The sequence below is a fragment of the Durio zibethinus genome, chromosome 16 (assembly GCF_047325235.1).
Source record: "Durio zibethinus cultivar Kanyao isolate XHJ-2024 chromosome 16, ASM4732523v1, whole genome shotgun sequence".
Taxonomy (NCBI): Eukaryota; Viridiplantae; Streptophyta; class Magnoliopsida; order Malvales; family Malvaceae; genus Durio; species Durio zibethinus.
In genome coordinates, this window is record NC_143177.1 from 24,250,196 (window position 1) to 24,277,540 (window position 27,345).

A 27,345-nucleotide genomic window follows, 5' to 3' on the forward strand; every position below is an offset into this window, starting at 1 on the left:
AGGTAAGCACGTGCACGCTTTCTCCTTCTCATCAGTGAAAATTTTCTACATTTTTCTCATGGCTGTTTTGGTTTCGGATTCGCTCGTTGAAAAACCCTTCTCTGTATCTTTTATTCTCCCCTGATTGCATCTGGGTTTGTCCCTCTGCCTCTGCCTCTGCCTCGGCACTTCCCAGTTTCCTTTTCTTTGCAGTTTCTCATCTGGTTTTCGCTTTTTTTTTTTGTCTTGCTTTCAAAATTGATAATGGGTATCTCTCAGTTTCTTCTTACAAGTTAGTTAGCCTAAATTTGTAGGGTATCTATCAGATGACGGATCGGCAAGGCAAAGAGGGAAGCCAGACTTGTCTATCTTCAAGAATGTTGTCGAAGATTGCCGTGATTATGAACCCAATCCAGTTGAGAGACCTGCCAAGTCAAAGCCAAAGAGTTCAAATGATCTTCAAGTTGAGAAGATTTGAGGTTTGCGTATAAGGTAAAACCAAGTTCAACTCCAATTCTTCTACAATAGCCTAACGATACTTGGATTGAATTGGGTGACTCTTCTGATTATTGGAGGCAAAAACATTGTTAAACTATGACTTAAAAGACTTCACTTTTTCATGCCTGCTTTCCTACTTTCTCAGCAAACTAGCCAAATGTACTAAATGGAAATGCCTTGATAGTTTTCTGTCAGAACTTTTTTTTTTCATGTTTACTTTGTGCTTTTCTTCTGTTTTCAGGAAGCAATTGGTCAGCCCCGCAGAGCTAAGTGAGCAATTGTCTGATATTCGTTTCGTTCGGCTATCAACTATAAAGTTTGTTATTGTTCTTCCTCTGCTTGTAATATATGCTTTTATTGCTAAGTAATTAAAATTTGGAAGATGTTTTCTTGCTTTTGGACAGTGAGTTCCCTTCAAGTTTGTTCTTAGCTAGACTTTTACTTGCAAAGCTCTGAATGAAGCCTAGTTAGATATAAACTGCGATGGAATACGTGACTAGATATTTTTACTTTTTATAGGAATTTGTTGGCGGGAGACACTTTTTGTGGATGTTGGGTTACTGTACGAGTGTTAATTGAAAAGGGGAATCCAAAGACTAGTTCTATTGGGCAGAATTGTAACATATGGAAAATTGGGTGTTTAGATGAAAATATTGTTGCTCTTTTCTTGTTTGGTGACACTTATCAACAGAACTGTAACGAGCAGGCTGGAACAGTCTTTGCATTGTTCAGTTGCACCGTACGCAAAGACACTAAGGTATCAACTTTTCGTTTGTTAATTGGCTTATGTTGTGTACTGTTAATAAAGAAACTAATACCTTTGGCATCATATTTTAGGATCAGGATTTTCTTTGAGTGTCAGTGCACCCAACCAAATTCTAAAAATTGGCGCTTCTGCTGACTATGGATTTTGTAAGGGAAAGAGAATGGATGGAATGGCTTGCACACTTGTCATAAATAAGTATGCTATTTGTCTTCCTTAAGGTGCTTTTGTTTATTGACTGTCTTTGCACAATGGCTCTCATGGACTTTACCTGATCAAGAAATGGGATTGAGAGAAACATCTGTTTTGTGCTAAGTGGTATATATTAAATGTTTAATTTTAAGCGATATAAGAGTTACAAGCTTCTACTGGATATTATTGCTAAAAAAAACTAAAAAAGATTTTAAAATTCCATGCAATATCAGTCATTACCTTGTTTGCAGTTTACTTGTAGTGTATGGTGTCTAACTGCCACGTTAGAAGAACAGAAAATGCTCAACTCTCATCAAGTCGGAGGAGTCTGGTTTATGCTGAATGTTTGTAATTTATCTCTTTATATTTTAACTTTTAACCCATTCTGTTATTTCAGATGTCAAAGTGCTTACTGCCAATATCACAAATTGGCAGGCATGAGATTAATGTATCTTTATCTCATTTAACCAACATCTTGGAAGTTGGAAGTAAATCACCTCTAGATAAGTCTTTTCTTTTATCTTTTGTAGAAAGCATCGGAAAGATATTCCACAAAGCGGGCTGAGCTAATGGGAGGGTAGGTGACAAATGATCCATGTTATTTTTGAGTCCTTAGTGTTGTCCAATTAAATTGCTCCCTTCATTTATTTTTTTTTTATCCTCATTAATGACAATTCTTTTTTTTTCCCTAATCTTACAGGAACTTGAAAACGGCATTTAGAAATCCTCTTAGATGAGAAGGAATATATATGATTGATCCTCTATCTGATAGAAAAAACTTGAAAATGCCCAAGAAGCCAGTCAAACTACTGTCTGTGGAAGCACTCAAACAGGCATTGAGGTGCGTGTTGGATAGCTTAAATTATATTTCTGGAATTACATGTCCATTTAAAAATAGAACAAAATAGAGAAACAACTGATTAGTTTGAACTGTACTTGAATGAGCAGAAATGGAGATAAGGTGACAACAAGTAGACACTCCCAAGGGATAAGATTTCTTAATGCAGTTACAGGTGTTAGATTAGAAACCCTCTCTACTCATGCTGGTTGCAAATCTATGCAATTGGAATCAGCCTAAAATGTGTGTCCATGCTTTGTAAATGCAGGGGAAATGAGATCCAAATTTGCTAATGGAGCATCTAAGATGTCTGCTCAAAAAATAACCTCAGAGAAGAGGTAAATCACACATTTTCGCACATTGCTATTGATTTTTAATTTCTGGCCTTATTTCCATTTACTTTAAAGAGTCACCATCACTTCTCAGGAAAGTATCTACTGTAAAACAAGATACATCTCTACAAAGAAACGAGCAGCTGGATACAAAAAGAAGGAAAATAGAGCAGGGCAAAACTTTGGAAGACAATTGGAATCAGCGTTGGAAGTATGATTGACCTAAGATATTCAGTTCAGATGAGGCAGGAGTAGTGGAGTGTTCCATGGTCATATTCAGTGCTTTGGTGCATTGATGTAAACAATCCTTCGGCTCAAGTACTCCATATCTCCATAGTAGGTTGCAGAGTTGGCCATGCAGGGACGTGAACAATTGAGTTTCTAATTCTTGCTTTCTGAGGTCAACTCTTTAATCTATAGTTTTCATTTCTTTGAACAACTATTAATTTAGTTTTTTGTTTGTTGTCAGTCTGTTTCTACTTCAATTAAAAATCATACTAGTATTTCTTAAAATTGATGATTCTAGTTGAAACTAAATACATTATTTTCACTTGGAGTTTATCATAAAACTCAGAATCTAATCAAACATGATAATTATGGGATCCCAGATCCACATGCACAGTTAGACAGTCATTGAAGCATAACTAGGGAGAAATGGGATCCAGTTGCCCTAACTATATTTGGAACAAAACAGTATGATTATTGTTATTAGTATTATCTGTATGAAATTGATTGCAGGGGTGATTGGTAGGAACAAGCAATTAGGGGACAGGGCATCTCATCTCAAGACAGTGCCAGATACAATGGTGTTGAATTGAGAAAAGAGAGCAGTAGGAAATTGGTTATTCATGCACATGGAGTTGGTGGTAACCGGCCCCTATGCTTTGAGAAATTTAATGTTTACTGTTATAGTTATACTGTTAGTTGGCCCAATTCCAGATTTTAGATGATTTGGAATCTTTTTAATCACCAAGATTTAACTTAATGGTCAGGGATTAAAGATCAAAATCCTAAATTACTTCCTATATATAGATATGTTCATTTATTACTATAGAAAGATATTCTCAAGTAATTTATAAAATCAAAGACCTAAGGTTGGCTCAGTACATATTACAGAGGAAAGAAAGAAAGGAACCGTGGGGCAGCAAAAACCCAAATAGGTTATATCTGATTAGGCAAATAATACGATATTGAGAGGTTAAGGCAAAGTGTTTGTGGATTGGTGATGAATTGTTAATGACTTGTGATAGCAGCTTTGCAATAAATGGTTTTTGCTTTGGTAACCAATTTATGATTAAGTGTAGACCTAACGATTGTTTAAACAGATTTTCAGACTAACAACAAATGAAAATATGGGTCCTGTCTCCTGGAGTCTCCAATTTGTTTGACCGTTGCACCCAGAGGCCACCTTAAAAGCTAAACCATTGGCCGAAACCCCGAATAATGATGCCTCTTTGTTGGGATGTCGCAGTTGATGGACCGACGAAGTTTAATTTCACCAACTTAACAACTACCCTTAAACGATTTAGTGCTCAATTTTAAAATAATACGATAATATGATATGATAATTTTTATTTTAATTTTTATAAATCATGCACATGAAATATTAATCTATCAAGAAATTGAACAAGATCCAAGGTTACAATAATTATAATATATTTTTATACCAGACAAAGCTGATCAATTCTTCTTAATGAAAATGGGTGCCCCATTTCAAGCGACTATATTACTATTTGAGACTCCTTGAAAACCAAGATTCTCTCATCTCTAAATTTTTTTTCCCCCACTTTTTTATTTTTCTTCAACTTTACTTCAGAAGAAGGGAAACTTCAGAAGATGGGAAAGCTCTCCCACCAACTTTGTGATTGTGGGACTGAAGTGAAGAACTCCATGGTTACATCAAGAAAAAAAAAAATTCACAACTTGCTAACATTCTTGATTGTGGCCTGGGTAATTGAGTTTGATTTGACTCTGCATAAGAATTCTGCAGCTACATATATTATGCTTTATGTTCCTAATAATTATTCCACACTATTAATGTATTTTTTTTATTGTTTTAAAAAACAAAATTTTGAATTTAATTTTTTAAAAAATTACTTATATTTATTATTGAAATAAATGTTCAAATATCATGTAAATTATAGTTTTAGAACTTATCAATTTGATAGTAATCTTATAAAAAAATTATTTAAATTTTATTGTATATAAATTTGATTATAATTATAATTTTTTATAATAGTAATTCGATAAAAAATTTACACTTAATTTTTTTCATAAATTAATCAATAATTTCATTTTTTTTTTCTTTCATAGGAGCTGAATCGCTGAATTTCAATTGTTATCGGTATTTTAAATTGTCATGTTTAAATAATAATAATAATAAAATGGAAAATAGAAGAGAAAGTGAAAGGGTGGGTAAAGTTAGGAGTTGAAATTTGGGCCCGGGTTTCAGCGGTTCCTCGTTATAGCTGTCCGACAGCTGTCTTTGCGATCCCTAAATCGTCTCTCTCTCTCTCTCCTTCCTTCAGACATTGTCTTTCAGTTTACTTCGGATCACTTCATGTCTTTTTCCCAACTCAACATAAGAAAAAATGTCGTGACTTAACAACAAGAAGTAGGCTTTGCGTTGCTTTTCCACTATTTGGACAACAAACAAAGAATTAGCCTGTAGGGAGAAGAACAACTCTAACCGTACTCTCCACTTTAGCCGGTTACACTTGGCGCAAAAATGAGTGCTTCAAGGTTTATAAAATGCGTCACAGTCGGTGACGGTGCCGTCGGCAAGACTTGCATGCTCATTTCCTACACCAGCAATACTTTCCCTACCGTAAGTTAAAAACAAACCATCCTTTTTTTTTTTTTTTGTTTCTTAGGGTTTCTATTTTCTGTTTGGTCCCTGAGAAAATGTAGGAAAGGGAAAGAGAGTTGATCCATGAAGAAAGAAGTAAAAGAATGTTTTTGACTTGGGTTTTCATGGGTTGGGTCTTTTTTTTCATTTTTGTTTCCCCTCTTTTATGGGCAACCAAACGGAGCCTATGCTGGTTTCTGGTGTTCCTGACCTTTTAACAAAGTTGCCTTCTTTATTGGCTTTTTTGTTTTTTTTTTTTTCTCTTTGGTTATACTTATCTTTACAATCTTGAATTTGGTATAGAATATTATTCTGAATAATTGAATCATTCTTCATAAATTGTGTTCAAGTGAACAATTTCTTGGGGATTTTTGGATAAAAAACTTGCTGAAATTTGTTACTTTTTATAATTTATAACTTATCATTACTTGGTCTGTTTGAGTTTTGATGAATCATCTTAGGAAAAGGAAGCTTATTTTTGTAAGTTTTTATGTTAATTTGCCAGTTAAGGTTAAAACTGGAAATCTAAGAAAATCTTCAACTCCTAACATGTCAAAATCAAGCTCACCTTCTGGAAAGAGAGGATTAGTGTGTTATGCAGACTGAATCCATGCCCCTCACATTTAAATTTATTGATAAGGCTAAGAAGCTTACCTAGTTGTCTTGATGTGTTCGGTTTGCGACACAAGTGGAAGGAATTTGGGAGGGTCTGCCATTTTATATCCCCATTACCATTTTTCAGATGTGATTAGATTGTCAATTTGGAGTTGCAAAATAGTTCCAGTTTTTCTTGGGCCTGCGACTTAGACTTCTAGTGCTTATTTGAAACAGCAAGATACAAATGCTTGGCAATACATATGCTATGAACCTTTGAAACTTTAACCTTTTATATCTTCAGTGCAATTGTTTTCTATTGTGATTTCCAAAAAATGGTTAAAACTGGAAATTTCTCCTGTTTTGTGCTAGGAAGAGAGGAACGAAAACAAACTGCTATATCTGAAACTATTGCTGGTAGAAAGTTCCATTTAGAGATTTTTCATGATAGGTGCTTGCATGACTGTGAATCTTGGGTGGTGGCCATGATGTTGGGGTTTTGTTGTGTTCTTTTCATTGGCATAAAAAAATTTTGTGCTAAGAGTTTTCTCTTTTTGGTAAACCTTACTCCATATAGAGTCTATTGATGTGAATTTTGTAATCATGATTGTTTAGTTCTTACTTCATTTTTACGATTATTTTAAGATGATTTTTGTAGAGGGTGATTATAACATTTTCCCCACGTCTTCTGCAATGTCTTGGGAAACAGGACTATGTGCCTACTGTATTTGACAACTTTAGTGCAAACGTGGTTGTGGATGGAAACACTGTTAATCTAGGATTGTGGGATACTGCTGGTAAGTTTCAACTCCATAATTCTTCCTTATTCATGTCTTGGAATATTTATTTTGGTAGTTTTGATTTTGTTTTTCTATCATGGAACAGGCCAGGAAGATTACAATAGATTAAGACCTTTGAGCTATCGTGGAGCAGATGTCTTCCTGCTGGCATTCTCTCTCATTAGCAAAGCCAGCTATGAAAATATTGCTAAAAAAGTGAGATTATTATTATTTATAGAAAAATTTCACCTCCTTTTTAGTGAGATACTTTCAAATTACTTGATTTGCTAATACATTTTTTGTTTCAAATGCTCAGTGGATTCCTGAGTTGAGGCATTATGCACCTGGTGTTCCAATTATTCTTGTTGGGACTAAGCTTGGTTAGATTATACTCCAACTTTTATTTTGAATTTATTGATTATCTGATCCTTTCCCTCAGCTCTTACTGCAATAATTTTCATTTTTTCCTCATACAATATGTTGCTGTCATACAATATGTTGCTGTTAAGGCCAATGAATCCTAGTAAATTTACAATATTTCCGACACCTTTCTCTTCGCATCTACCCCTAGAGTATACTCCAGCCAGTCCATTATGACTTTGCCTTGAATTAGTATGTTTTCTAATGTATTTGAAATAATGCTTTCACAGGACAAGTTTGGGAACTTACTAGCTTAGTCCTGCAGAACTTATAGACCCTGTTATAATCGGTTGCATTTTGTTTATTTTCCAGTAAATTGTTTCTCCTAATGAGTCATCAAAAGTAATCTTTTTGGATATATTAGAAGTTTGTTGAATAATCTAGATGCTCGTGTCCTCCCCACCCCCACCCATTCTAGCTGGTGGACCAAACAAAATTGAAACAAAAGTTCTATCAACTATTCAGAAAAGCTTTTCATTTTGGGACCATTATTTATGGGTTTTAAGGAAATCTTAGGGAATTATATGAAAGTGATGTGAACTTATCCTATGAGATGCTGAAGTAGAACATGAACCCAATAAAAGAGGAAGACATTCGAAGAAAATGGGAAAGAAAGAAAATAAGCCCAAAATTTCTAAACTGGGGCCTATTGTGTGTTCTCTCTTTGAAATTGTATTCCTGGGTTTACTTCCATATGAGTTCATCACTCTATCTTGAGCTAGTTAAATAGTCAAAATCCCTATGGCATGAATCATTAATCATGGAGGAAAGAAGCCCATTATAAGTTTCAAAAGAGTAAAAAAAAATAAAAAAATTCATGTGGCAGATGAATAACAAGAAAAGCAATGTTTCTACAGCTAATGAAAGCACTCCATCTCTCAACCTGTAATTTTCGATTCTTTTCCCAATGTTTCCTAATTTTCTTGGTAAATATTCCAGGAAATATCTTCTGGAACATTTTTCCCAGTAGATATGGCATCAACAACAGCTAAATTTATCTTTAAAGCTGTCAGTGTATGATTTGTGAACAGCTGTTAAATTTTGTTACTGTAGATCTTCGGGATGATAAGCAGTTCTTCATAGATCACCCTGGTGCAGTACCCATTACCACAGCCCAGGTACTCATAGCTTCTTTTCATTGTAATAACAACTTCTACTAAGCTATTCGCATTATCTCATCATTCTGCTATTTGTAGTTCATGACCAGAGTGTCATGTTTACTTGAGAGCATCATATCCTAATTTTGATTCTCTATTTTTCTTTTCTTTTCACACTGAAAGGGGGAGGAACTGAGAAAGCTAATTGGAGCACCTGTTTACATTGAATGTAGTTCAAAGACACAGCAGGTACATAAATATTGGGGTAATTTATTATCTTCAGCCTTTTGTTTTTGAGTCGATGAAGAGATTTGTGTTAATTACTTCCTGAAATACAGAATGTGAAAGCTGTCTTTGATGCGGCCATCAAAGTGGTTCTCCAGCCTCCAAAGCAGAAGAAGAAAAAGAAGAGAAAGGCACAAAAGGCCTGCTCAATATTGTGATCATGGAAAGAAGAGCTATGGGTGCCAAGTTGGTACCATGACCAAATAGCCACTTAATCTGTTAGTCTCTCTCCACATCTATGATCTCTTCTCACCTTGAGAAAACAGCTCCTTTTGGTATGTAGTATGAACTGACAGAACTAGGGAAACTCTCTATAAGCATCAAAATATATGCCTTTTTCTCCTCCATTGTATTTGAATTTGTATATTAATGGCCCTTTAAAGTGTTTGTTATAACTATCCCTTCAGTTTTGTCGGTTTTAGATTTGCATGACCTATTGACTGGAATGCTAAGAACCCCTCTGTAAGAACAACCAAAATTGTTTCCTCTTGTATTTTGTGATGTAATCTGATTTAGTATATTTTAAGGATCTTTCTAATATATATTTGTGGTTATTTTTTTACTTGAATGAATATTGTTTGTTCCCCTACTTGATCTTGCTTTTTTGTTCTTCCATTGAATTTAAGGTTGTCAGGGACATCGAATTAGATGACAGAATATCATGTCCGTGAACCTTATTACGCCGGATGAATATTGTATCCACATATATTCTCTTGGAAGATTTTGTTAATGATCAAATTCCATGATGCTTCTTGGACCCGTCAGCTTCTTTGCTTTCTCAGATTCTCAACCAAAGAATTTTTTTTTTCTTTTGGGTATTTGAGGCTTAACTAAAGAAGTCAATTTAGCTAAGAACGAATCGTTTTCCTGTCGAGACTTGGGTGGAGTGTAGTGGCAATCTAGCAGCAGTTTCCAAGATGCCCCCTGGATGTAGCATCGGATTTCATTTTTTGATGGTAAACTTTGGTCATCGCACGATTTTGGCGAGGGAGGTTCTATTTAGAACTATAATCATTTGATGTTTGTTGCTGTCATATGCTGCTTTATACGAATATGATCACTATCATCATGATTAATTTTCTATTGAGGCATCAAATTTATCAACAGAAAAGGTGAATTCTGTGGAATGAAATTGGTTCACTGAGAAAGTTTAAATGGACTTGGAAACAAATGATTCTTTTTGGTCTCATTTAAACTATAGATTACTAAGCAAGATGATTTACTGTTGCCATCTGTCTGTTGTAACAAAGGTCAACTGTAAACAGAGATACGTTGATCAAGTAATGATTACTCAGTTTCAGTGCGCCGAAAATGTCAATCCGAAGGAAAAATATCTACCAAGCTTTTTATCTCCTTTTCTAAATTTCTTGATAGTTGATTCTTTCTAGCTTTTTCTCCGGGAATTTATGCTGTGCCCACTTTCATCAGTACGAAAAGCAATGGTAGACCTCTATATTGGCAATTCCTTCCATAAATGCACTATCTGTCTTCCCTTTAGAGGTCGTCCATAAAGTATTTTCCCTTCATTCACATTTTCATTCGCCCTCTTGAATTCCCATTTCCGAAATTTTCTTAATGGCGTCGAAAAGAATATTGAAGGAGCTGAAGGACTTGCAGAGAGATCCCCCAACTTCATGCAGTGCAGGTAGAGTGATAAAAGAAAAGTCTTTCTGAGCCTAGCCATAACAGTTAATTCATTCTTTTATGAAGGGTAAATAACTACTTATGCTGCAATTTCAGGTCCTGTGGCTGAGGATGTGTTCCATTGGCAAGCAACCATTATCGGTCCAAATGATAGTCCCTATGCTGGTGGTGTTTTTCTTGTTACCATCCATTTCCCACCTGATTATCCTTTTAAACCTCCCAAGGTATAAATTGTCAAGAAAATGGAACAATTTCATTGACTTAATGCAAGTTAAAACATGAATGCACAATCACCCTTACCTTTTCCAACAATAAATTGTTTTCAGGTTGCCTTCAGGACCAAGGTTTTCCATCCAAACATAAACAGCAATGGCAATATCTGCTTAGACATACTCAAAGACCAATGGAGTCCTGCGCTAACCATATCCAAGGTAGTAATTAAGCTTGCTAGTTGATTCTGACGCTGCACAAAGTTTAAACCAGTAATACATATATCTAAAGGACTTCAAAACTAGAAGAATGAATCTTGAAAACTGAAAGCTATATCTACCTCCAGGTTTTGCTCTCTATATGTTCACTGCTAACAGACCCAAACCCTGATGATCCTCTTGTTCCTGAGATTGCTCATATGTACAAAACTGACAAAGTCAAGTACGAATCGACAGCTCGGAGCTGGACCCAGAAGTATGCCATGGGCTGAACTAGGTGCCATACCTGCACATCCTTCCTCGTCTACATCATTTTCTTGCCTACTATACTTTGTTGGAGGTAGCTAATTACTTGAGTTCCAGTATTCCTGGTATATTATCAAACAAAAAGAAGTTCATTAATAAAGAAAGTTGTGAGGCTGTAAGTTCTGAAATAATTGAGTGCCCCTTTGCTTAGAATAAATCGTCTGGCAGTTCTTCTGAGCTTATTATACAGGCTTATGCTGCCAATGCAGTGATTTCTTATTTGGCTCTTTGGTCAAGGTCTTGTTTAGTTACTCAGCTGTGCTTATTAAGATAATTAAATGATTGAAAGAGATGAGATGAACTGATGCCAACTTTGGGGATCTCTTTGTTCATCTTCTGCTCATTTAAAACCAAAAAAAGAGGCAAAAACCTGAATTAATGGATCAGTTTATGTTTCTGCTGTGTTCAGAAAGACTAGCACGTTGACTTTGATACAAAATCACACTGATTTGCGGCCAAAACAAAACACACCCACAATCATGAAATGATCCCGCAGAACTATCAACACATTCAACATGAATGAAAACGGTTATCATCACTCCAATTGTTAATGCAAGATGACTAACTTTTACTAAAGCCGTGAAAAATTTTGCAGAAAAGAAATATCATATCTGTAATGTTGTAGCAAGAAAAGTCTGCCTCTTTGACTCTTTCCAAATTAACTTATTTTTTCAGAACGTTCTAATCGCTGACTCACTATAAATCTAAGCTAATTAGTAATTACCCACTGCCCTAACCAAGTTCTTTTCTCACATGGCCTCCACGTTGTCGAGCCAGCTGCCATCATCAGTCAATGAAACTTTTAATTGATCTCGACCAAGACAAAGATGTTGCTCTCGAAGTTGCCAGAAGGCCCAGAACTAGGTTTTGAAGAATGTTTTCAATGTTGAGAAGTGAACCATATATTCTCTATGGTAAAACAGTTGCATATGACATAGTTAGGGAAAAAAATTCATGGTCTTCGCAAAAGCTTGTTGACAGGTCTTGCAATTGGACATTGGAGCTATTTTTATGAGTCTTTGAGGGGAAAAAATACAGTGAATATCATGATTTGATGCTTCATTCTCAGACTGAATTTCATCAATCAGAAACCTAGTGAAAAGCATATATATGCTCTTTTTTCCAGTTTACATCATGATTGTTTCTTATTCAATTTGAATGCAAACGACCACTCAAATTTCCTGTCTTTATCAGTCTCAGAAATGAGAAGGAAATCCAAAATTTCCAGTCTTTATCAGTCTCAGGAATGAGAGTCATTTCCTCCTAATTCAGGATACTATGCCTAATTAAGTACCCAACGTATCCTAGTAGTTGGTCCATCAAATTTTATATAACACAAGCCAAAAACTCAAATCATGGATGCTATATAATTATACATAGAATGGTTTGTTGAAAATCTTATTTTCTATTTTACCACTTGTCGATTAGAATTTATAATTTATGTGTTGACGGTCATATGATCTGTTGGTAGAATATTAAATTCTTAATTTCAGTGATTAAAATTTAAATTCAAATAAATTCAATTATAAAAAAGAATATACGATTTATATTATTTTTGATAGGAATGTAGAAACTACCAATAAGTATTCAAATTAATTAACATAACATTCATATACGATTTCATAGGGAAAGAATCAAGACAAGTAAAAATGAAAAAAAAAACAATTTAATCTTATTTTTTGAATCTATTAAAACAAATAATTATAAAAAAAAAAGTAAATTTTTTTGGTATAAAATGATTTATCCTTTTCTATAAATATATATATATATATATTCCATGCCCACATGGATTATAACAAAATTAAAAATTTAATCTTCATTCATTTTTTTATTCAAAATTATCAAATTTAAATATTATCATTAAAATTAAAAATTTAATACTTTATCAACAAAAACTTCAATACTATTTCTCTTTGTTTCAACGAAAGTTTTTTTTTTTTTAAGCATAAAATTATTTTTGATCATTTTAAGATTCATTTGATAACATAATAAAAAAAAATTTTATCAGACGATATTATTTTATTAGACTTAAGCATAAAAAGTGAAAAATACAAGTATTATAATATGATTAAGGTTCATGAAGATGGTTTTTCTTTATATTATTTTTCTCATCAAGATTTTTATGTAAATTTTCAACCTAAAAATTTGATCATTAACTGTGTGCTTTAAATTATTAATTATGCTTAGCTTTCCCGAGCATTGACTCTTATGTTGAAGTACACGTGGCATACTGTGGGGTATTAGTCGGCGGATCTGCTGACGCAAAATACACGTGTGATTCTTGTTTTTTCCATCAAGTGGTTGGCACTACTCTTTCAATGTCTAGTCATCATTTTTTTTTTCTCTTTCTCTGCCTTTAAATAAATTGAATACTATTCCCTCAAAATATTCATCAATTTTTATGAAATTTAAGAAAAATTTTTTTATTTTAATATATTTAATATTAAATTTTAAAATTTTTTTATAAAATTAAAATTTCATAATTTTTAATATCAAAAAGTAGAAAAAATCATAAAAAATAATTTTAAAATATAAAAAATTAAGAATTTTAAATATTAAAAAAATAATTTTAGAATATTTCCAAAAAAAATATGGATAAAAAAATGAAACAGATAGAGTATTATCTACTCGATTTAATTAAAAGTACTAACACCATTTACATTATTGCAAGAAATTAAATTCTTTTACATACATACATAGGTATACCAAAAAAAAAAAAATTTAAAATGCTACTTAGCTTAGGTTTGCCACCTGCTTAAGAGTGATGAAAATTAAATTGGGAAAATAACAAGTCATGTCATGTCACCTCACCATCCAAAGTTTTCCTCATTTATAAAATGTGATTTGCCTTTATTTCAAGTTAAAGATTCTTTTTTCATGTCACTTTTAAATTTCATACTTAAATTATATATTTAATTATTTATTTTAATATTAAAAAATTGATTATTGTAATATAAAAATAAAAAAATATAAAATTTAAATTTATCGAATATTATATCAACTAAATAAATCAATTAAAATAAAATTTAAATTCAATCGTATATTTATTTTTCGACCTCAAATTTATTTTAAAATAATTTAAATGTGATTAATGAATACGAATTTATTGTTAATTATTTAGTCCAAAAGGATCTAAGTCATGTAATGATGGTAACTAGGGCTTTGATAATTATAAAACTTACGATTAACATGCTTTAATTCAATTTAGTTCTTGACTTTTCTATTATCATTTATCACCTAATTAATTAATAACTAGCTACCTCATTGACTTATCTCAAATATTAAAACCCTTTGGCCAAAAAAAAATTGTTCATATCTTCTTTTTATTTTTAATTAACTTTTCAATTTTTAAAATATATTTTAAAAAATATATGCAATCGTTCATGCATGAAATTTAAAATTTTCATAATGTATTTGATAATTTTTTATATATTTAATCAGAACAATCACATCAACGTTATTGTTTTTATTTTTCAGATAAAGAATGATTCTCATGTCGTATCGATTGAGAAAAAGAAGTATTGTGAAATGTTCTTTGCATTTGATAATTTTTTTTTGTCCTCCAGCACGAGAAGTAATTATCAATTTTTGTCTAGAAAATGAAAATCAAGGTTAAATCGAGAAAAACGCATCCTAGGAATTATTTAGAGAAAAAAATTGTAATTATAAAATTTTGAATATTTCATTTAAAAAAATTCAAAATTTAAACTAGTCTGTTCATGAATTTTTTTTTTTTTTTGAAATTAAACTGGCTATTTGAAAAAAAAAAATGTATAGTTTATAATTAAGAAACACTGAAATATTCCATTTTAAAAAAAAACTGAACAATAAATATAAAAAATAATGATATGATTTTCCACTATTTTAATTTCATGATACAAAGAACAAACTTTTTATAGTTAGAATAATTTTTTTTTTGGTAAAAAAAATCTAAATATAAATAAGCTATTCAATCTCTCATATCAGAATAAAAATATATAGTATCTGATAGTCTAAGATAAGTAGCGATAGGTCATACATTCGAGATAACGCCAACAAGTGATCACCAACAAAACTCTAATCCGAAATTTTTTCATCGAAAAAAAAGAATCTTAACCAATTGAATCAACCACTTATTAATTAGAATAAAAGTTTTAATTATAAAAAAAATACCGTTTGAATGCTCTTAATTATAATTTTAGTTTAATTAAAATTTTTATTTTTAATTTTATAAGTAATAATAAGCCAAAAACCTAGTTTATTTTTTGAATTCTACAAAAATAAAATAAAATTACCGTTGGCAATGGAAAGTAGAAAAGCACGAGTCAACAGTAAGTGCTTGTCAACCCGCAATAGCCGGTAAAAGTTTCGCTTGCGTCACTTCATTGCTTGGTTTTGGTCCCCAAAACGACCTGAGACCATGGGTTTCGCGCGAAATTTGCCGGTTCTTTTAACGAACTCAAAATTAATAAAAAAAAAATTGTCCCTATTTCTGCTATCTTTAATTCAACACTGGAATTCGTTGCCCATTCTTCGCGGGAATTCCTTCTTTCCTTTTTCTCTTGTTTTACCGACACTTTATCTGAAGAATTTCGTCACTAATAACCCTTTTTTAGAATTAAATTCACATGTAAAAAAAAAAAAAAAAGTAGCTTGAATATCTTTATCATCACCCAATTCTTTATATGTATAATGAGTCTTGAAATTGGTTGCAGCAGGTAAAAGGGTGATGTTATCTGGCGGCAATAAAATTTTTAAAACATTTTTTTCTATACAAAGAATGCATTGGTACAAAATTTAGTTACTAATTCAATTGTCTTCTTTTGTTTATCTTTATTCTTTGATTCAAACAATAGCTTATGGTTATCTCTATCTCTTCTACCTGAGTTTTTGTTTTCTTGAAGAGTTTGGGTTTTCAGATAAAAATATGTTAATGGGGTTTCCACTTATAATCATAAAGTGTTAACTTGTAAAGTGCCTAGTGCTTTTGGGTGACCATGGTGATGGTGGTTCTTTCTATGCCGAGATTAAAATGAATATTTCAGAAGCTGGTAAGGTTCTTAAAAGGGATTGATTTGCAGAATTTAGAAGAATATTTATATGCTTGAATTTGAGGTAGTAACTGAGCAAGAAGAGAAGAAAATATGCCTAGTGAGAAGAGAAATGTGTTGGTTGGGATTCGAATAGATGGTCAAAGCAGGGATTTGCTTAGGTGGTCTCTTGTAAATGTTGCAGAACCTGGAGATTCTGTTGTTGCAGTTCATGTTTCCCGGAGTTCTGGTAAGGCCTTTCATTACTTACCACCCAATTTACATGTTGTGAAAGGTTTCCTCATTAAGTAGTTTTCTTTTAAAAGGTTTTTTGTTCTAATATGAAATTTCAATGTAGATCATGGTTTGGGAGAGAAGTTGTTGTTAGACGGTTATTTAGAAGCATATGAAGGCCTGTGCTCTGTAAAGAAGGTGGTTCATTGTCAACAACTCGGCATTTTAACTTCAAAGAATGAAAACATGATTGATTATAATCAGATTTTTCATACTTCGGTTTCAGGTAGATCTTAAAGGCCAGATTTTTAAAGGAAATTCGAGGCGAAAAGTTTTGATTAGAGAAGCAAGGAACTATGCTGCTGTAGCTTTAGTTGTGGGTATAAGAAAGCATAGTTCTCTTGGGTAAGGAGCAGTTAAAGATTGAATCTTTTTAGTTGTTCAAATTGGTGTGATTCTTTTCTGATTTCTCTAAAAACAGAAATCATTTTCAGGGGTTGGACTTCCATTGCTAGATATTGCGCAAGGCGGTTGCCAACAACTACCAATGTTCTGGCCATCAACAATGGAAAAATTATTTTCAGAAGGTTCAACAATAATCAACTATCAGGTTTGGTTTTTCCTGTCCTAGGAATAAGAAAGAAACGGTTTCTAGTTTCTACTGTGGTCTTCAAAAGTCATAGATTTACTTTTAATTATGTCAGGTCTTAAAGGTGATCCAAGACCAAGTCTTTGTCTGATTGGAAACCTTGCTGGTAGAGAATGCCAATCAGAATATGGTGACTCTGATGGAGGGTCTGAGATATCCAGTTTTGAAGGGATCCGAAACTCCAAAGATGGATCAAGAACCAGTAGTGAAGATTCAAAGAGTGGGATATTGAGTGTTATTCATGAAGGCAAGAAAATCTCCTCGCGGTCAATTTCTCTTTTTGCAGGAGAAAATATGGACTATTTGCCTGGTTGGCCCCTCCTCATGATGGCTAGTTCGGCAACACCACAAGCAAGTCTTGCCAGGACTATGTCAGTTGTCCAATGGGTAATGAACTTACCAAGTCGTTCCCCATATCATGCTCCTCAATGTTCAACCATCAAAGAAAACCCATTGGAAATAGAACTGAGTGGCAGTGAAGGTGAGAATGATAGGATCAATTCATCTATGCAATATGAGCTGCAAAAATGCTTGGAGATACTCCCGAAAACAAATTTATCCGATTGCCAGTGGTTCACTTATAAAGTTCTAAAAGCTGCAACTGCTCAGTTCTCCTCAGGTTTTTGCCTTGCAACCACTGATGTGTTCTTTTTTTTTACTTCTTATTGTTTTTTTTCTTTGGCTAAAATTCTGTTTCATAGCAGAGAATCTGATTGGAAAAGGAGGGAGCAACCGTGTTTATAAAGGTACCCTTCCAGATGGCAAGGTTGTTGCAGTCAAGATCCTGAAGTCATCAAAAGAGGCATGCAAGGATTTTGCCAATGAAATTGAAATAATCTCCTCACTGAAGCATAAGCACATCATGCCTCTAATCGGTGTCTGCATTAAAGATTATGATCTAATATCTGTCTATGATTTATCATCTAATGGAAGCTTGGAAGAAATTCTGCATGGTAAAGCTTCCATGAGATCAGTGTTTCTTTTTTTTGCTTCGTAAAAGTTCTCATTAATCCATACCGATACAAGCTAACATATATTGCAGGGAAGAACAAAGAAAAACATGCCTTGTCGTGGGAAATGAGATATAAAATTGCCGTTGGGATTGCTGAAAGCCTAAATTACCTTCATAATGAGTATTCTCGACCTGTTATCCATAGAGATGTCAAGTCTTCAAACGTTCTTCTTTCGGATGGGTTTGAACCAAAGGTAATTATTGAAATATCGTTACTTGAAAGTGAAATATGTCACAAATCCATCACCTGGCCTTTGTTTTTTACATGTGACAGTTATCTGACTTTGGGCTAGCCATATGGGGACCAACTGATTCATCATTCCTGACTCAAGCTGATGTTGTTGGAACATTTGGGTATTTAGCTCCTGAATATTTTATGTATGGTAAGCTTAGCAACAAGATTGATGTCTATGCTTATGGTGTTATTCTGCTTGAACTGCTATCCGGAAAAAGACCAATAAGCTTTGAAAACTCCAAGGGCCAGCAGAGCTTGGTCATGTGGGTAAGAATCTTGTCTGAAAAAAAAGTCGTTTCAACTTCTTGTGATGTGCATCAATTATACTAATGAGGCACATCGATTTCAGGCAAAGCCAATAATAGAGAGTGGGGATGTGAAAGGCCTACTGGATCCTAATTTGAATGGAAATATCAATGAGACAGAGATGCATAGAATGGTTCTAGCAGCAGCCCTCTGCATAACTAGGTCAGCTAGACTCCGTCCAAAGATGAGCGAGGTAATAAAGCCTTTGTATCATACTAAAACGTTTAAGAACCGGTTGAAATTTCATTTACATTTTGCATTCCTTTGGCCAGATTCTGGAGCTCTTAAGAGGGGAAAAAACTGTTGAAAAATGGGCAGAGACACAACATGAGAACACAGAAAGCCAAGACCATAATGATGATGAAGTTTATCCAAATTCAAGCGCAGAGTTACATTTAAGTCTCGCAATGCTTGATGTCGATGACGATTCGACATCATTTAGTAGCATGGAGCAAAGCAGTAATCTTTTTATGGAGGAATATTTGAAAGAAAGATGATGCAGATCATCAAGCTTCAATTAGATTCTTTTTACTCTTTTTGGCATGCTGAAGCTGTTTTAAAACAAAGTTTACCGCAAACCCAATTTTGGGATATGTGTGTACCATTACTGTCGAGAGAAAAGAAAAGAACATAAGCACCCAATGTTGAGGTGTGATTTGGAGAAGTAGATACTTGTAATAAAATAATGATGTGATTGAACCTCTTTAAACTGAAGTGCAGTAGATACATAAATTACGGAAGGGATAGTATACATGGAGCCAACAGCAACTATGTTCTAATTTGAAACTGGAAATATCAAATAATAAATAAAAATCATATGCACAAATGAGCATTTTTACATGTAATGATAAAGAGTGAAACCAGGAGTATATGAAAGATGAGTTCCTCTGGCCAGATTCTTCAGCATGTTACACATTCCAAAACCAACAATTTTACTTCACATATATGTGTATTCTCAAACGGAAAATCAATGTCTTGCACTTGTACACAAGTCATTTTCTCTAACAGTTTTAGTATAGTATTGTATATGGCAAGGCATACATGTTAGCCTGAGGCAAGTATTGAGCATGTGGGTACCGAGTGAAGTTTCCTTGATGTAAAGCATCATAACTAGCAGTAGACGTGTCTGTTGTGTCGCTCCTGGGTTGCTTTGTCTTGAAGAGCCACTCTTGGTCTCCAATTTCCAAGGGCTCAAACTGCAAGGAAGGAAGAAGCCAGTTCACCACTAACTCTCTGAATTGAGATTCTATCTGCAGCAAGCCAATTTCAGAGCAGCTGGACGTCGGAGCTATTTCAGCCTTGTCACCAGTATCAATCCCAGCTCCCTGAGAAGAAGAATGGCAGAGAACTTTCAGAGGTTGTGTAGCTAATTCTTGGGCGTCAGTATCAGGCACACTAGACGCAGATGAAATTTGCTCTTTGACAGGTGTAGGATCCATTGTGGAATAGTGGAGCAAAAACAAATCATAGTGACATGACATAGAGTTTCCATGATGCAAGACATCTTTGCTAACATTAGATTTAGATGTCTTCAAAATGTGGCTTCTGGGTGGATTCCTCTCAAAGAGCCACTCTTGATCGCCAACATCAAAGTGCTCAATCTGCAAAGAAGGGGGAATCCAGTTCACAACTAACTCTTTGAATTGTGATGATGTCTGAGTCATTTCAGATTTCTCGTCCATATTGAGCCTAGCTCTCTGAGAGGAATGACAGAGATCTTTTAAAGCTGGTGGAACAAATTCTTGGACATCAGTAGCTGGCATAATAGAAGCTGAATAAAACTGCTCTTCAACATGTAATTCAAGCTTCTTCTGAACTACAGAATCCATCATCCTGGTAGAGCAGTCTGGTTTGCAGGGTAGGGCTTCAGAAGTCTTATGCTTTTCCAGCTGGAAATCAATCTGAACAAGGCTTCCTACAGTGATAACATGAAGAGAGGATATCATGGTCAGAAGTCAGAAGATAACTAAACAACTAGAAAATAAAGAAGAAAAATGTTCACTAACCATGATTATGGCATTCATTGCAGGATAAGCTGTTCCTCTTCCTTCGGATGCTTTGACTGTTGTCTGAAGATTCGTAGAGGCTTTCCGGTATAGGCTGCTCAAATTCTTCCGTGAGGCTGCTTGTCTCCATCTCCTCGGTTTCATTTTCACTTTTACCTTGATTTTCACTTCTTTCTTTACCTTCATTGCTCCTCAAACGCTTATCCCTTTTATGATGACCTTGTTTTTTCCTCCAAATCCCTCCTTGCTCACTTTCTTTCTTCTTCTCTTTCTTTCTTCTCCTTTTCTCCTTCTTCTTTTTCCTTTCGGCCTTCACTCTTTCTCTCTGAACCTGCAAAAAATATGCAAAGAAAGTTGAGGAAGAGACCAATATCAAGCTAAAATAGGGCATGAATCTACTAAAAGCATAATAAATCTTATTATTAAGCAAAGAAAAAAATAAAGCTACCAATGAAGTGTGTTTAACCCAATTTCATTATTAATTCTATGGTATAATTGTATGGTGTAACACACACTAGAATAAAATTTCACAAAATCGGATGTAATTTAAAATTAATATGTTTAAACTTAAAATGATCATATATGGTACTTTACGACATATAAATTCAATCATTTTTAATATTTAAACTTAATTAATTTAAATTATTATTTAACATATTTAAAATTCAAATCTCAACCCTTTCTTTATCCCGAGCACGGCCTCCTTTGTTAAAATAATTTCAATTATCTTCCAGATATCCCGAAAACTTTTTAACTAAAGACTGATTCTTTATTCACCAACCAGACTAATGTCTTAAACCAGTCATATCCTCGTTAGGCTTGACAGATCAGTAGCATGATTCATACCAATTATTCATGCTATGAAGAAACTTTTTAGAAGACCCACAATTAGAAGACAATCCCTTAGTGCCATTGATGCAGAGGTAACAGATCATGCAAGAAAGCCGTGGAAATCGATAGTAAATTCAATAATTTCATCAAGGATATTAAAGCATATCAAATCCTTGTTGACATTCGATTTTAACAATGTTGATCTTCTCCTCAAAAGGGTGGGAAATAAATGTTCCAGAACCATTAAATTAAGAGAAAGAGAACTAAAAGAACAACCCATCATCAAGCTTAAACTTCAATGCATATCTAGAACTAGTAACAACTGATCAAGATCCGAAGAGAGCACAAAAGTTTGCTCAACAACGAACCTTAATCAGTTCCAAAAGAGCCTCCCCACTAACTCCATTCCACACGTACCCCGGCGGAGGAAAGGGTAAGCACCTCGACATTCTCGAAATAAAAACCCAAATACCCAGTAATGTGGTCAGTCTTTTAAATGCAGAAAACAAAATTTTCCGGGAAAATATCGAAGAGAAAACAGAGTTTTTTTCCTTTTTTCCGTTACTAGTTATTTGGGTGTCTTTTGAAGTTTATCTAGAGAGATTTTGATTGATATTCAGATTTTGTTCGTTATTACATTAATCAAAAGAGGCGAAGAATGAAAATCTAAAGAGATAGCTTTGAATTTGAGAGAGATTAACAGAAAATTCATGAGGATTTGGAAAATTCTCGAGGATTTCGATTTTAATACTTGAATTGTGTACCAAAAAGAAACGGGAGAGAATGGTGAAAGAGCGTCCTTTGAATAAAATGAGCATATAGGAACTGCACTTCACCTATAATGGATTCCATCATGTTAAAATTAAATGCCAAATATTTATTTCACACACAAGAAGTTTGCAAGAAGATGATACCATGTGATTCAAAAAGATATAGCATGAACAACATGAACTGTACGTAAGGTTTTGATTTATCTTTTCCTCATGGTTGGAAAAACACAGTTTAGAAACATAAAGAACTCATGCTACACATGTAGGGAATCATGCTCTTGGACCAAAAGAAAGAGCTCAATTTGCATGATATCATATGGGAAAAAGATTATTATACAATCAATGAAGTCTCGATTTATTGAAAAAAATAAATTTAATATTTTATAATTTTATGTTCCAATCTCACCATATGAATTAATCGTTCATGTGGAATGATAGGAACAAGCATAAGCATGGTTAACCATGCTGGTCCCTGCTGCTTCCCAACGAACATGCTTAGTTAGCCCTAGTGGCCCAAGTTGGCTTTCATGCCACATTGACTAAGAAAGTTATTGTTTTCAAAGCCATTAATTTAAAACTTGAAAGTTTATACTAGTATAATTTTCTGTCAATTGCTTTGAAAAAAAATAAATAAATAAATAAATTTTGCTAAAAAAAGTTATAATAGTGTAAATGTTAAACAACACTCGTTAGTAAAAACTCATAAAAAATAAGAAAAATTATTTTATTTATTGTTAGTGAAATTTTTAAATTTTATAAATTCATTAAAAGGATAATACATATTTTTTAAGATATATTAAAAAATAAAATATGTGTCAATATTTTAATTTATTTATAAAATTAAAAAATTCGATGTTTAAAAATAAATAATAAATACAAAAACCATTAATGAAATCCAGATTCGTAATATTTGTAATGGGGCCCAATGACTTAAATTTCTTCGTAGTTAGGGCCCAATCCATCTTCATCCATTCTATGTTAACCCAAAATCCACAATTTTCCACAGCTTGGTTCGGATTTTTCTACTAAATGAAAATGACCCAAAATTCCTTTGAATTTTACGTGTTTTCTATCTGGTTCACCCTTTCTTAAAAATCCATGAAACTCCAATGGGATGAGCTCATCCATGTCAGACCCACCGTCTTCACCAATATCATCAAGATCTATCTATCGCTTTACCTGATTAAGGGTTGAACCGATTTGAACTCAAAATTTTGTTTAAATTTTAAAAATTTTTAAACAAAAAATTAAAAATTATTAAAAAATTTATGATATAATATTTAAATTAATTTAAATTTTAAATAAAATATTTAAAATTTGAATTTGATCAGATTTAATCTTAATTTACATATATATAATTTTATATATATATATGTAAATTAAATATAATTTTATTAAATATAATTTATTTATTTATTTAAAAATTTTATTATATAAATTAAATTTAAGTTTTTTTTTTTTAATTTACATTAAATTAAAAAAATTTTAAAACTTAAAATTTAAAGATTAATTGAATTTGAATAAAAATATAAACTATTTATAGTCAGTATAGATCCGAATCCAATCCGAGCTACGAACACTTATAAGGCTCTCGTCATCCACGTGGCTCATTATTCACATCAGGGCACACCTTTGAATTCATAACAATACACCGTAGCCTTTCAAAGAACCGCATGTAAATTTTTTAATTTACACTGAAGTTCCCTAAGTACCTATAAATTGAAATCAATGAAAACTCCATGAAAGCAGAAGCCACTGGAATCTCTGCAACTAAAGGCAAAGCGGGTCTACTCTATTTTGTCTTTGTCCCTGGTTCGTTCATTTTGGGAATCTTCAAAATGCCATAGATTTACTATTTTCATTGACCTTTTCAGCAATATTAAAGGTAAAGAATTTTTCTTCCTTGTAAAAGATTTCACTTTCTTATCACTAAATTCTTACCTTTCTTCTCATTAGTCATTAGTCTTTTCGCTTTTTTTTTTTAAAAAAAGCCGCGGCTTATTTTCTGGGGTTCCATTATGTCGAATCTATGATAACGATGCCATTCCTTCGATTCATTGTGCTTTTAGTTTCATGTTGAACCTTAATTGTATAAAATTTTCTGGGTCATCCCCGTTGTTCAACTTGCTGTTTTTTTTCCTGAGTAAGTTTTTTTCTTCTTCTTTTTGCTGATGATAACTGTGTGATTCGTTTTCAGTTGAAAATCTTTGTTTTTTTAGTATCTTGTAATGATCGCTTTGCAAAAAGTTCTGGGTTGTAATCGAATTGGTCTAATTAGGTTTTTTTTTTGTAGGTATAATATATGCAGGAACTATTAGAATTTTCACATATTCTTAATTTTCTTCTTGGTGTTGCTACTTGTTAATTGGGCACGATTTATAATCTGGGTCAGTTTCAAAATCGTAAATTTATCTCTCCTTCACTAGATATAAGTGTTTCCTTTTGATTCTCGTGGGGATTTCTACTTGTGATGGACGACGGGGAGCTTGATTTTTCGAACCAAGAAATGTTTTGCGGTAATAACACGAGTGATATTCCAAGCAGTTGCTCAATGGACAGCTTTTTAAATGAATTACTCAATGATTCTCATGCATGTACCCATACACACACTTGCAACCCACCTGGCCCTGATAACTCTCATACACACACCTGTCTTCATGTTCATACCAAAATTGTGCCTGCCCCAACCGAAGATAAGGCTGCTACTGATGACACCGCTGGGTCTAGGGAGAAGAAATTGAAGAAACGTCCTTCCGGTAATCGGGAAGCTGTTAGGAAGTATAGGGAAAAGGTTAAGGCACGAGCAGCCTCGTTGGAGGATGAGGTTGTGAGCTTGAGGACAGTGAACCAGCAGCTGTTGAAGAGATTGCAGGGTCAGGCTGCACTGGAGGCTGAGATTGCAAGGCTTAAGTGTTTGCTTGTGGATATTCGAGGAAGAATTGAAGGGGAGATTGGATCATTTCCTTATCAGAAATCAACAGGTAATGTTAACATGATGAATTTGCCTGGTGCTTATGTGATGAATCCCTGCAACGTGCAATGCAATGATCAGATGTATTGCCTTCACCCTGGGGTGGAAGGTAAAACAGGAGAAGCTGCAGCACTTAATGGACAAGGATTTAATGGGTGTGAGTTCGACAATATTCAGTGTCTGGCAAATCAGAACTCTGGAGCAAAGGAGCTCTCTACAGGTGGGGTTGGAACTGCAGGGGCCAATGGCAATTCTTCTGGGACAAAAAGGAGGAAAGGTAAAATTTAGGAGTTCTTGCTCTTAATCTCTTCATATAATTTATGATGGATATTGGAAAGCTAATTTCTGATATGATTTATCCAAAGTTTATGTTATCACCATCTGTAAATGTTGGCAGTAGTTATTTGCTTCACTAGTTGCTGGCTTGGAACTTCCAATCAAAAATTTTATTCTTCTAGAAAAAGTATTGTGCTCAGTTTGTGTTTCTTGTACCTTGTTAGGGCTGTGGTAAGTAGTTTTTCTCTTGTGTGTATATGATGAAGTTATTACATTTTTCCTTGCTGCAACTATAGAGTTCATTATTGTTCTGAACATATCGACCATCCAGTACTTATGGTTGATAACCCCATTAACTATTAGAGTTTAGAATGAGTAGTAGAGGAATGACAAAAGATTTACATGAGAAACAAGAACCAACATGAATGTTAGAACATCATTTGAATATGTGGGTCTTGTTTCATAACCACATAAATTGTTAAAAACAAAAAATGTTGATGATTTCTCTGTTTTAAATGGGTTCACTTGTATTACTGAGCAATGTTTAAAGACATAGAGAAAAAGGACATGTCCAAGTCCTTATGGTGTATGAGCCATAGTTAGAGAGAGGCCTTTTCACAGATATTGGAACTTGTTCTTGCAATTCTGAATATTATGAGCTCTATTTACCGTTTCCAAACTGAATATAGCTGCATACAATGTGTAACACTCTGCTTTTGAGTATGTTGTGGCTCTGATTCTGATATTTATTTTTTTGGGAAATGTTCGTCCATCTACAGCAGGTTGAAGAACTGTTGAGACAAGCATTATCCATGTTCCGTGGGGTACATATTTGTCTTCCAACAAGCGGTTTTCTTAGGATGCATCACCTATCTTCTTCCCTCAGGTTGCATTACCTTTTTTTTTTATTTACCCTTTTCATTTCCTGTTCTTTCTTTTAAAAATTTTGTTAACCCTACTTATGGGTTATTCAAGGTGAGTTGATGGTGTTCTTAGTCTATGGTTTAAGGCCGAACAAACTTGTAAAGCTGAAACTTCTGGATTGTAGCCTGTAGCATTTATAAGCAGCGACTGACGGTCTGCTTTCTTGCCAAGCTAAATTCAACTAAATAAATTGCCTTACTATCAATGATGCTATGGTTTGCTGATTTTCTTAAAAATTTGTAAGTGCTTGTGTGGAGTAGTGTGTTATCTTTTAATCTTTTGCCTTTGTTGAAGTTTGCCCGGGTTGAGTTCTAGTTATATCTTTCTAAGCTTTATGAATTGTTATATTGCTGAATTACAGAATTAGGGAAGGTGGAATATCTTTGATGTTTCCATACTGTGAGCCCATAGCAGGTGAGTTACAAGTGTTACTGCCTGCCGTCGTAGCATGGGAAGCTACAAATTAGCTTGCATAGCTTTCAGCCATTCCTATTCCAGTTTTGCGTGGTATCGACAAAGCACACAGGAACTTTGCTTTTGCCATAAGCAATCTGTTTAGGAAAGCTGGAGATGTAAACTCCAGGGGGAAGTGCCGTTTTTTAACTGAGGTTTTGATCAACAAATGTCTGATGAAAACTCATAGTTGTAACTGATAATTGCCCTTAAAAGTAGCTGCGCTCTAGTGGTGTTATGAACCAGGTCGAATTCATATTTAGTATTAATAGTTTTATACTTGTTTAGGTTTAGTTTAATTTGATATTTTAAATCTCAAAATTATTTCAAATTTGACTCAAATTGAAAAAATATTTTCAATAAATTTTAAGCTTATTTATTAAATTTAATTTATAATAAAAAAATTTTAAAATATTATTTTAAAAAAAGTAAAAAAATAAAAATTCATATATATATTTATATAATTATAATATTTTAATTATATAAAGTTTATTCAAATTGAGTGGAGTTTGAATTTTAATTTTTTTAATTCAAAATCCAATCTAAAATTTAACCCGGTTTAAAAGTTACGCTTAAATCTTTTAAATTTTTGTCTAAATTTTTTTAAAATTTAGATTAACTTTTAGATTTTAACGATTAGTCTGATTTTTGAATAGGTTTATTGCC

General features: G+C 33.4%; 6 protein-coding genes across 15 annotated transcripts; 5 read left to right on the forward strand and 1 right to left on the reverse strand.

Annotated features, from left to right (window-relative positions):
• The first annotated feature begins 477 nt into the window (after positions 1–477).
• Positions 478–3,089, forward strand: LOC111298416 (uncharacterized). 2 transcript variants are annotated; one of them, XR_016328791.1, is made up of 7 exons: positions 478–793; positions 997–1,234; positions 1,315–2,009; positions 2,133–2,273; positions 2,381–2,445; positions 2,539–2,608; positions 2,697–3,089. XR_016328791.1 is itself a non-coding variant. In XM_089745592.1 (6 exons), the coding sequence occupies exons 3-6, from the start codon at positions 2,182–2,184 to the stop codon at positions 2,821–2,823; spliced, it is 354 nt and encodes a 117-aa protein (XP_089601718.1). In that variant the 5' UTR covers positions 478–1,234; positions 1,315–2,009; positions 2,133–2,181; the 3' UTR covers positions 2,824–3,089. The 2 variants fall into 2 exon arrangements, 1 of the variants encoding a protein (XP_089601718.1); XM_089745592.1 differs by having other exon boundaries at positions 478–1,234.
• A 2,039-nt stretch (positions 3,090–5,128) lies between these two features.
• Positions 5,129–9,165, forward strand: LOC111297918 (rac-like GTP-binding protein 5). The gene is made up of 7 exons (XM_022892523.2): positions 5,129–5,429; positions 6,754–6,841; positions 6,930–7,039; positions 7,140–7,203; positions 8,297–8,361; positions 8,524–8,589; positions 8,679–9,165. The coding sequence occupies exons 1-7, from the start codon at positions 5,331–5,333 to the stop codon at positions 8,781–8,783; spliced, it is 597 nt and encodes a 198-aa protein (XP_022748258.1). The 5' UTR covers positions 5,129–5,330; the 3' UTR covers positions 8,784–9,165.
• Positions 9,166–10,079: 914 nt separating this feature from the next.
• Positions 10,080–11,160, forward strand: LOC111297910 (ubiquitin-conjugating enzyme E2 28-like). Its single transcript, XM_022892512.2, has 4 exons — positions 10,080–10,270; positions 10,366–10,493; positions 10,596–10,700; positions 10,826–11,160. Exons 1-4 carry the CDS (start codon positions 10,201–10,203, stop codon positions 10,967–10,969), a joined length of 447 nt encoding a protein of 148 aa, XP_022748247.2. The 5' UTR covers positions 10,080–10,200; the 3' UTR covers positions 10,970–11,160.
• A 4,316-nt stretch (positions 11,161–15,476) lies between these two features.
• Positions 15,477–19,195, forward strand: LOC111297927 (protein kinase STUNTED-like). Its single transcript, XM_022892534.2, has 10 exons — positions 15,477–16,262; positions 16,371–16,444; positions 16,533–16,651; positions 16,741–16,856; positions 16,951–17,514; positions 17,600–17,848; positions 17,938–18,101; positions 18,182–18,409; positions 18,492–18,641; positions 18,721–19,195. The coding sequence occupies exons 1-10, from the start codon at positions 16,127–16,129 to the stop codon at positions 18,943–18,945; spliced, it is 2,025 nt and encodes a 674-aa protein (XP_022748269.2). The 5' UTR covers positions 15,477–16,126; the 3' UTR covers positions 18,946–19,195.
• LOC111297937 (uncharacterized) lies at positions 19,123–20,963 on the reverse strand. The gene is made up of 2 exons (XM_022892545.2): positions 20,455–20,963; positions 19,123–20,363 (listed from the first exon to the last, which is right to left on the reverse strand). The coding sequence occupies exons 1-2, from the start codon at positions 20,843–20,845 to the stop codon at positions 19,459–19,461; spliced, it is 1,296 nt and encodes a 431-aa protein (XP_022748280.2). The 5' UTR covers positions 20,846–20,963; the 3' UTR covers positions 19,123–19,458.
• Positions 20,964–23,728: 2,765 nt separating this feature from the next.
• Positions 23,729–26,972, forward strand: LOC111297944 (basic leucine zipper 23-like). Of its 9 annotated transcripts, none has more exons than XR_016328795.1 (4): positions 23,801–23,940; positions 24,482–25,303; positions 26,082–26,188; positions 26,588–26,972. XR_016328795.1 is itself a non-coding variant. In XM_089745593.1 (3 exons), the coding sequence occupies exons 2-3, from the start codon at positions 24,526–24,528 to the stop codon at positions 26,087–26,089; spliced, it is 786 nt and encodes a 261-aa protein (XP_089601719.1). In that variant the 5' UTR covers positions 23,729–23,940; positions 24,482–24,525; the 3' UTR covers positions 26,090–26,431. The 9 variants fall into 9 exon arrangements, 4 of the variants coding, with proteins under 4 accessions (XP_089601719.1, XP_089601721.1, XP_089601720.1 ...); XR_002691127.2 differs by having other exon boundaries at positions 23,804–23,940; positions 24,349–25,303; XR_016328797.1 differs by having other exon boundaries at positions 23,804–23,940; positions 24,349–25,303; positions 26,085–26,188.
• Positions 26,973–27,345: the final 373 nt, after the last annotated feature.

What these genes read in the sequence shown, in the direction of transcription:
- LOC111298416 (XM_089745592.1), top strand. Translation starts at nt 2,182, where the DNA reads ATGATTGATCCTCTATCTGATAGAAAAAACTTGAAAATGCCCAAGAAG. An exon ending in GCACTCAAACAGGCATTGAG is followed by an intron (nt 2,274 to 2,380) that starts GTGCGTGTTGGA and finishes TTGAATGAGCAG; the next exon opens with AAATGGAGATAAGGTGACAA. An exon ending in ATTTCTTAATGCAGTTACAG is followed by an intron (nt 2,446 to 2,538) that starts GTGTTAGATTAG and finishes TTGTAAATGCAG; the next exon opens with GGGAAATGAGATCCAAATTT.
- LOC111297918 (XM_022892523.2), top strand. Translation starts at nt 5,331, where the DNA reads ATGAGTGCTTCAAGGTTTATAAAATGCGTCACAGTCGGTGACGGTGCC. An exon ending in TACCCATTACCACAGCCCAG is followed by an intron (nt 8,362 to 8,523) that starts GTACTCATAGCT and finishes TCACACTGAAAG; the next exon opens with GGGGAGGAACTGAGAAAGCT. An exon ending in GTAGTTCAAAGACACAGCAG is followed by an intron (nt 8,590 to 8,678) that starts GTACATAAATAT and finishes CCTGAAATACAG; the next exon opens with AATGTGAAAGCTGTCTTTGA.
- LOC111297910 (XM_022892512.2), top strand. Translation starts at nt 10,201, where the DNA reads ATGGCGTCGAAAAGAATATTGAAGGAGCTGAAGGACTTGCAGAGAGAT. An exon ending in CCCAACTTCATGCAGTGCAG is followed by an intron (nt 10,271 to 10,365) that starts GTAGAGTGATAA and finishes CTGCAATTTCAG; the next exon opens with GTCCTGTGGCTGAGGATGTG. An exon ending in ATCCTTTTAAACCTCCCAAG is followed by an intron (nt 10,494 to 10,595) that starts GTATAAATTGTC and finishes AATTGTTTTCAG; the next exon opens with GTTGCCTTCAGGACCAAGGT.
- LOC111297927 (XM_022892534.2), top strand. Translation starts at nt 16,127, where the DNA reads ATGCCTAGTGAGAAGAGAAATGTGTTGGTTGGGATTCGAATAGATGGT. An exon ending in AGAAAGCATAGTTCTCTTGG is followed by an intron (nt 16,652 to 16,740) that starts GTAAGGAGCAGT and finishes AATCATTTTCAG; the next exon opens with GGGTTGGACTTCCATTGCTA. An exon ending in TCCGTCCAAAGATGAGCGAG is followed by an intron (nt 18,642 to 18,720) that starts GTAATAAAGCCT and finishes TCCTTTGGCCAG; the next exon opens with ATTCTGGAGCTCTTAAGAGG.
- LOC111297937 (XM_022892545.2), bottom strand. Translation starts at nt 20,845, where the DNA reads ATGCCCTATTTTAGCTTGATATTGGTCTCTTCCTCAACTTTCTTTGCA. An exon ending in CAATGAATGCCATAATCATG is followed by an intron (nt 20,364 to 20,454) that starts GTTAGTGAACAT and finishes TTATCACTGTAG; the next exon opens with GAAGCCTTGTTCAGATTGAT.
- LOC111297944 (XM_089745593.1), top strand. Translation starts at nt 24,526, where the DNA reads ATGGACGACGGGGAGCTTGATTTTTCGAACCAAGAAATGTTTTGCGGT.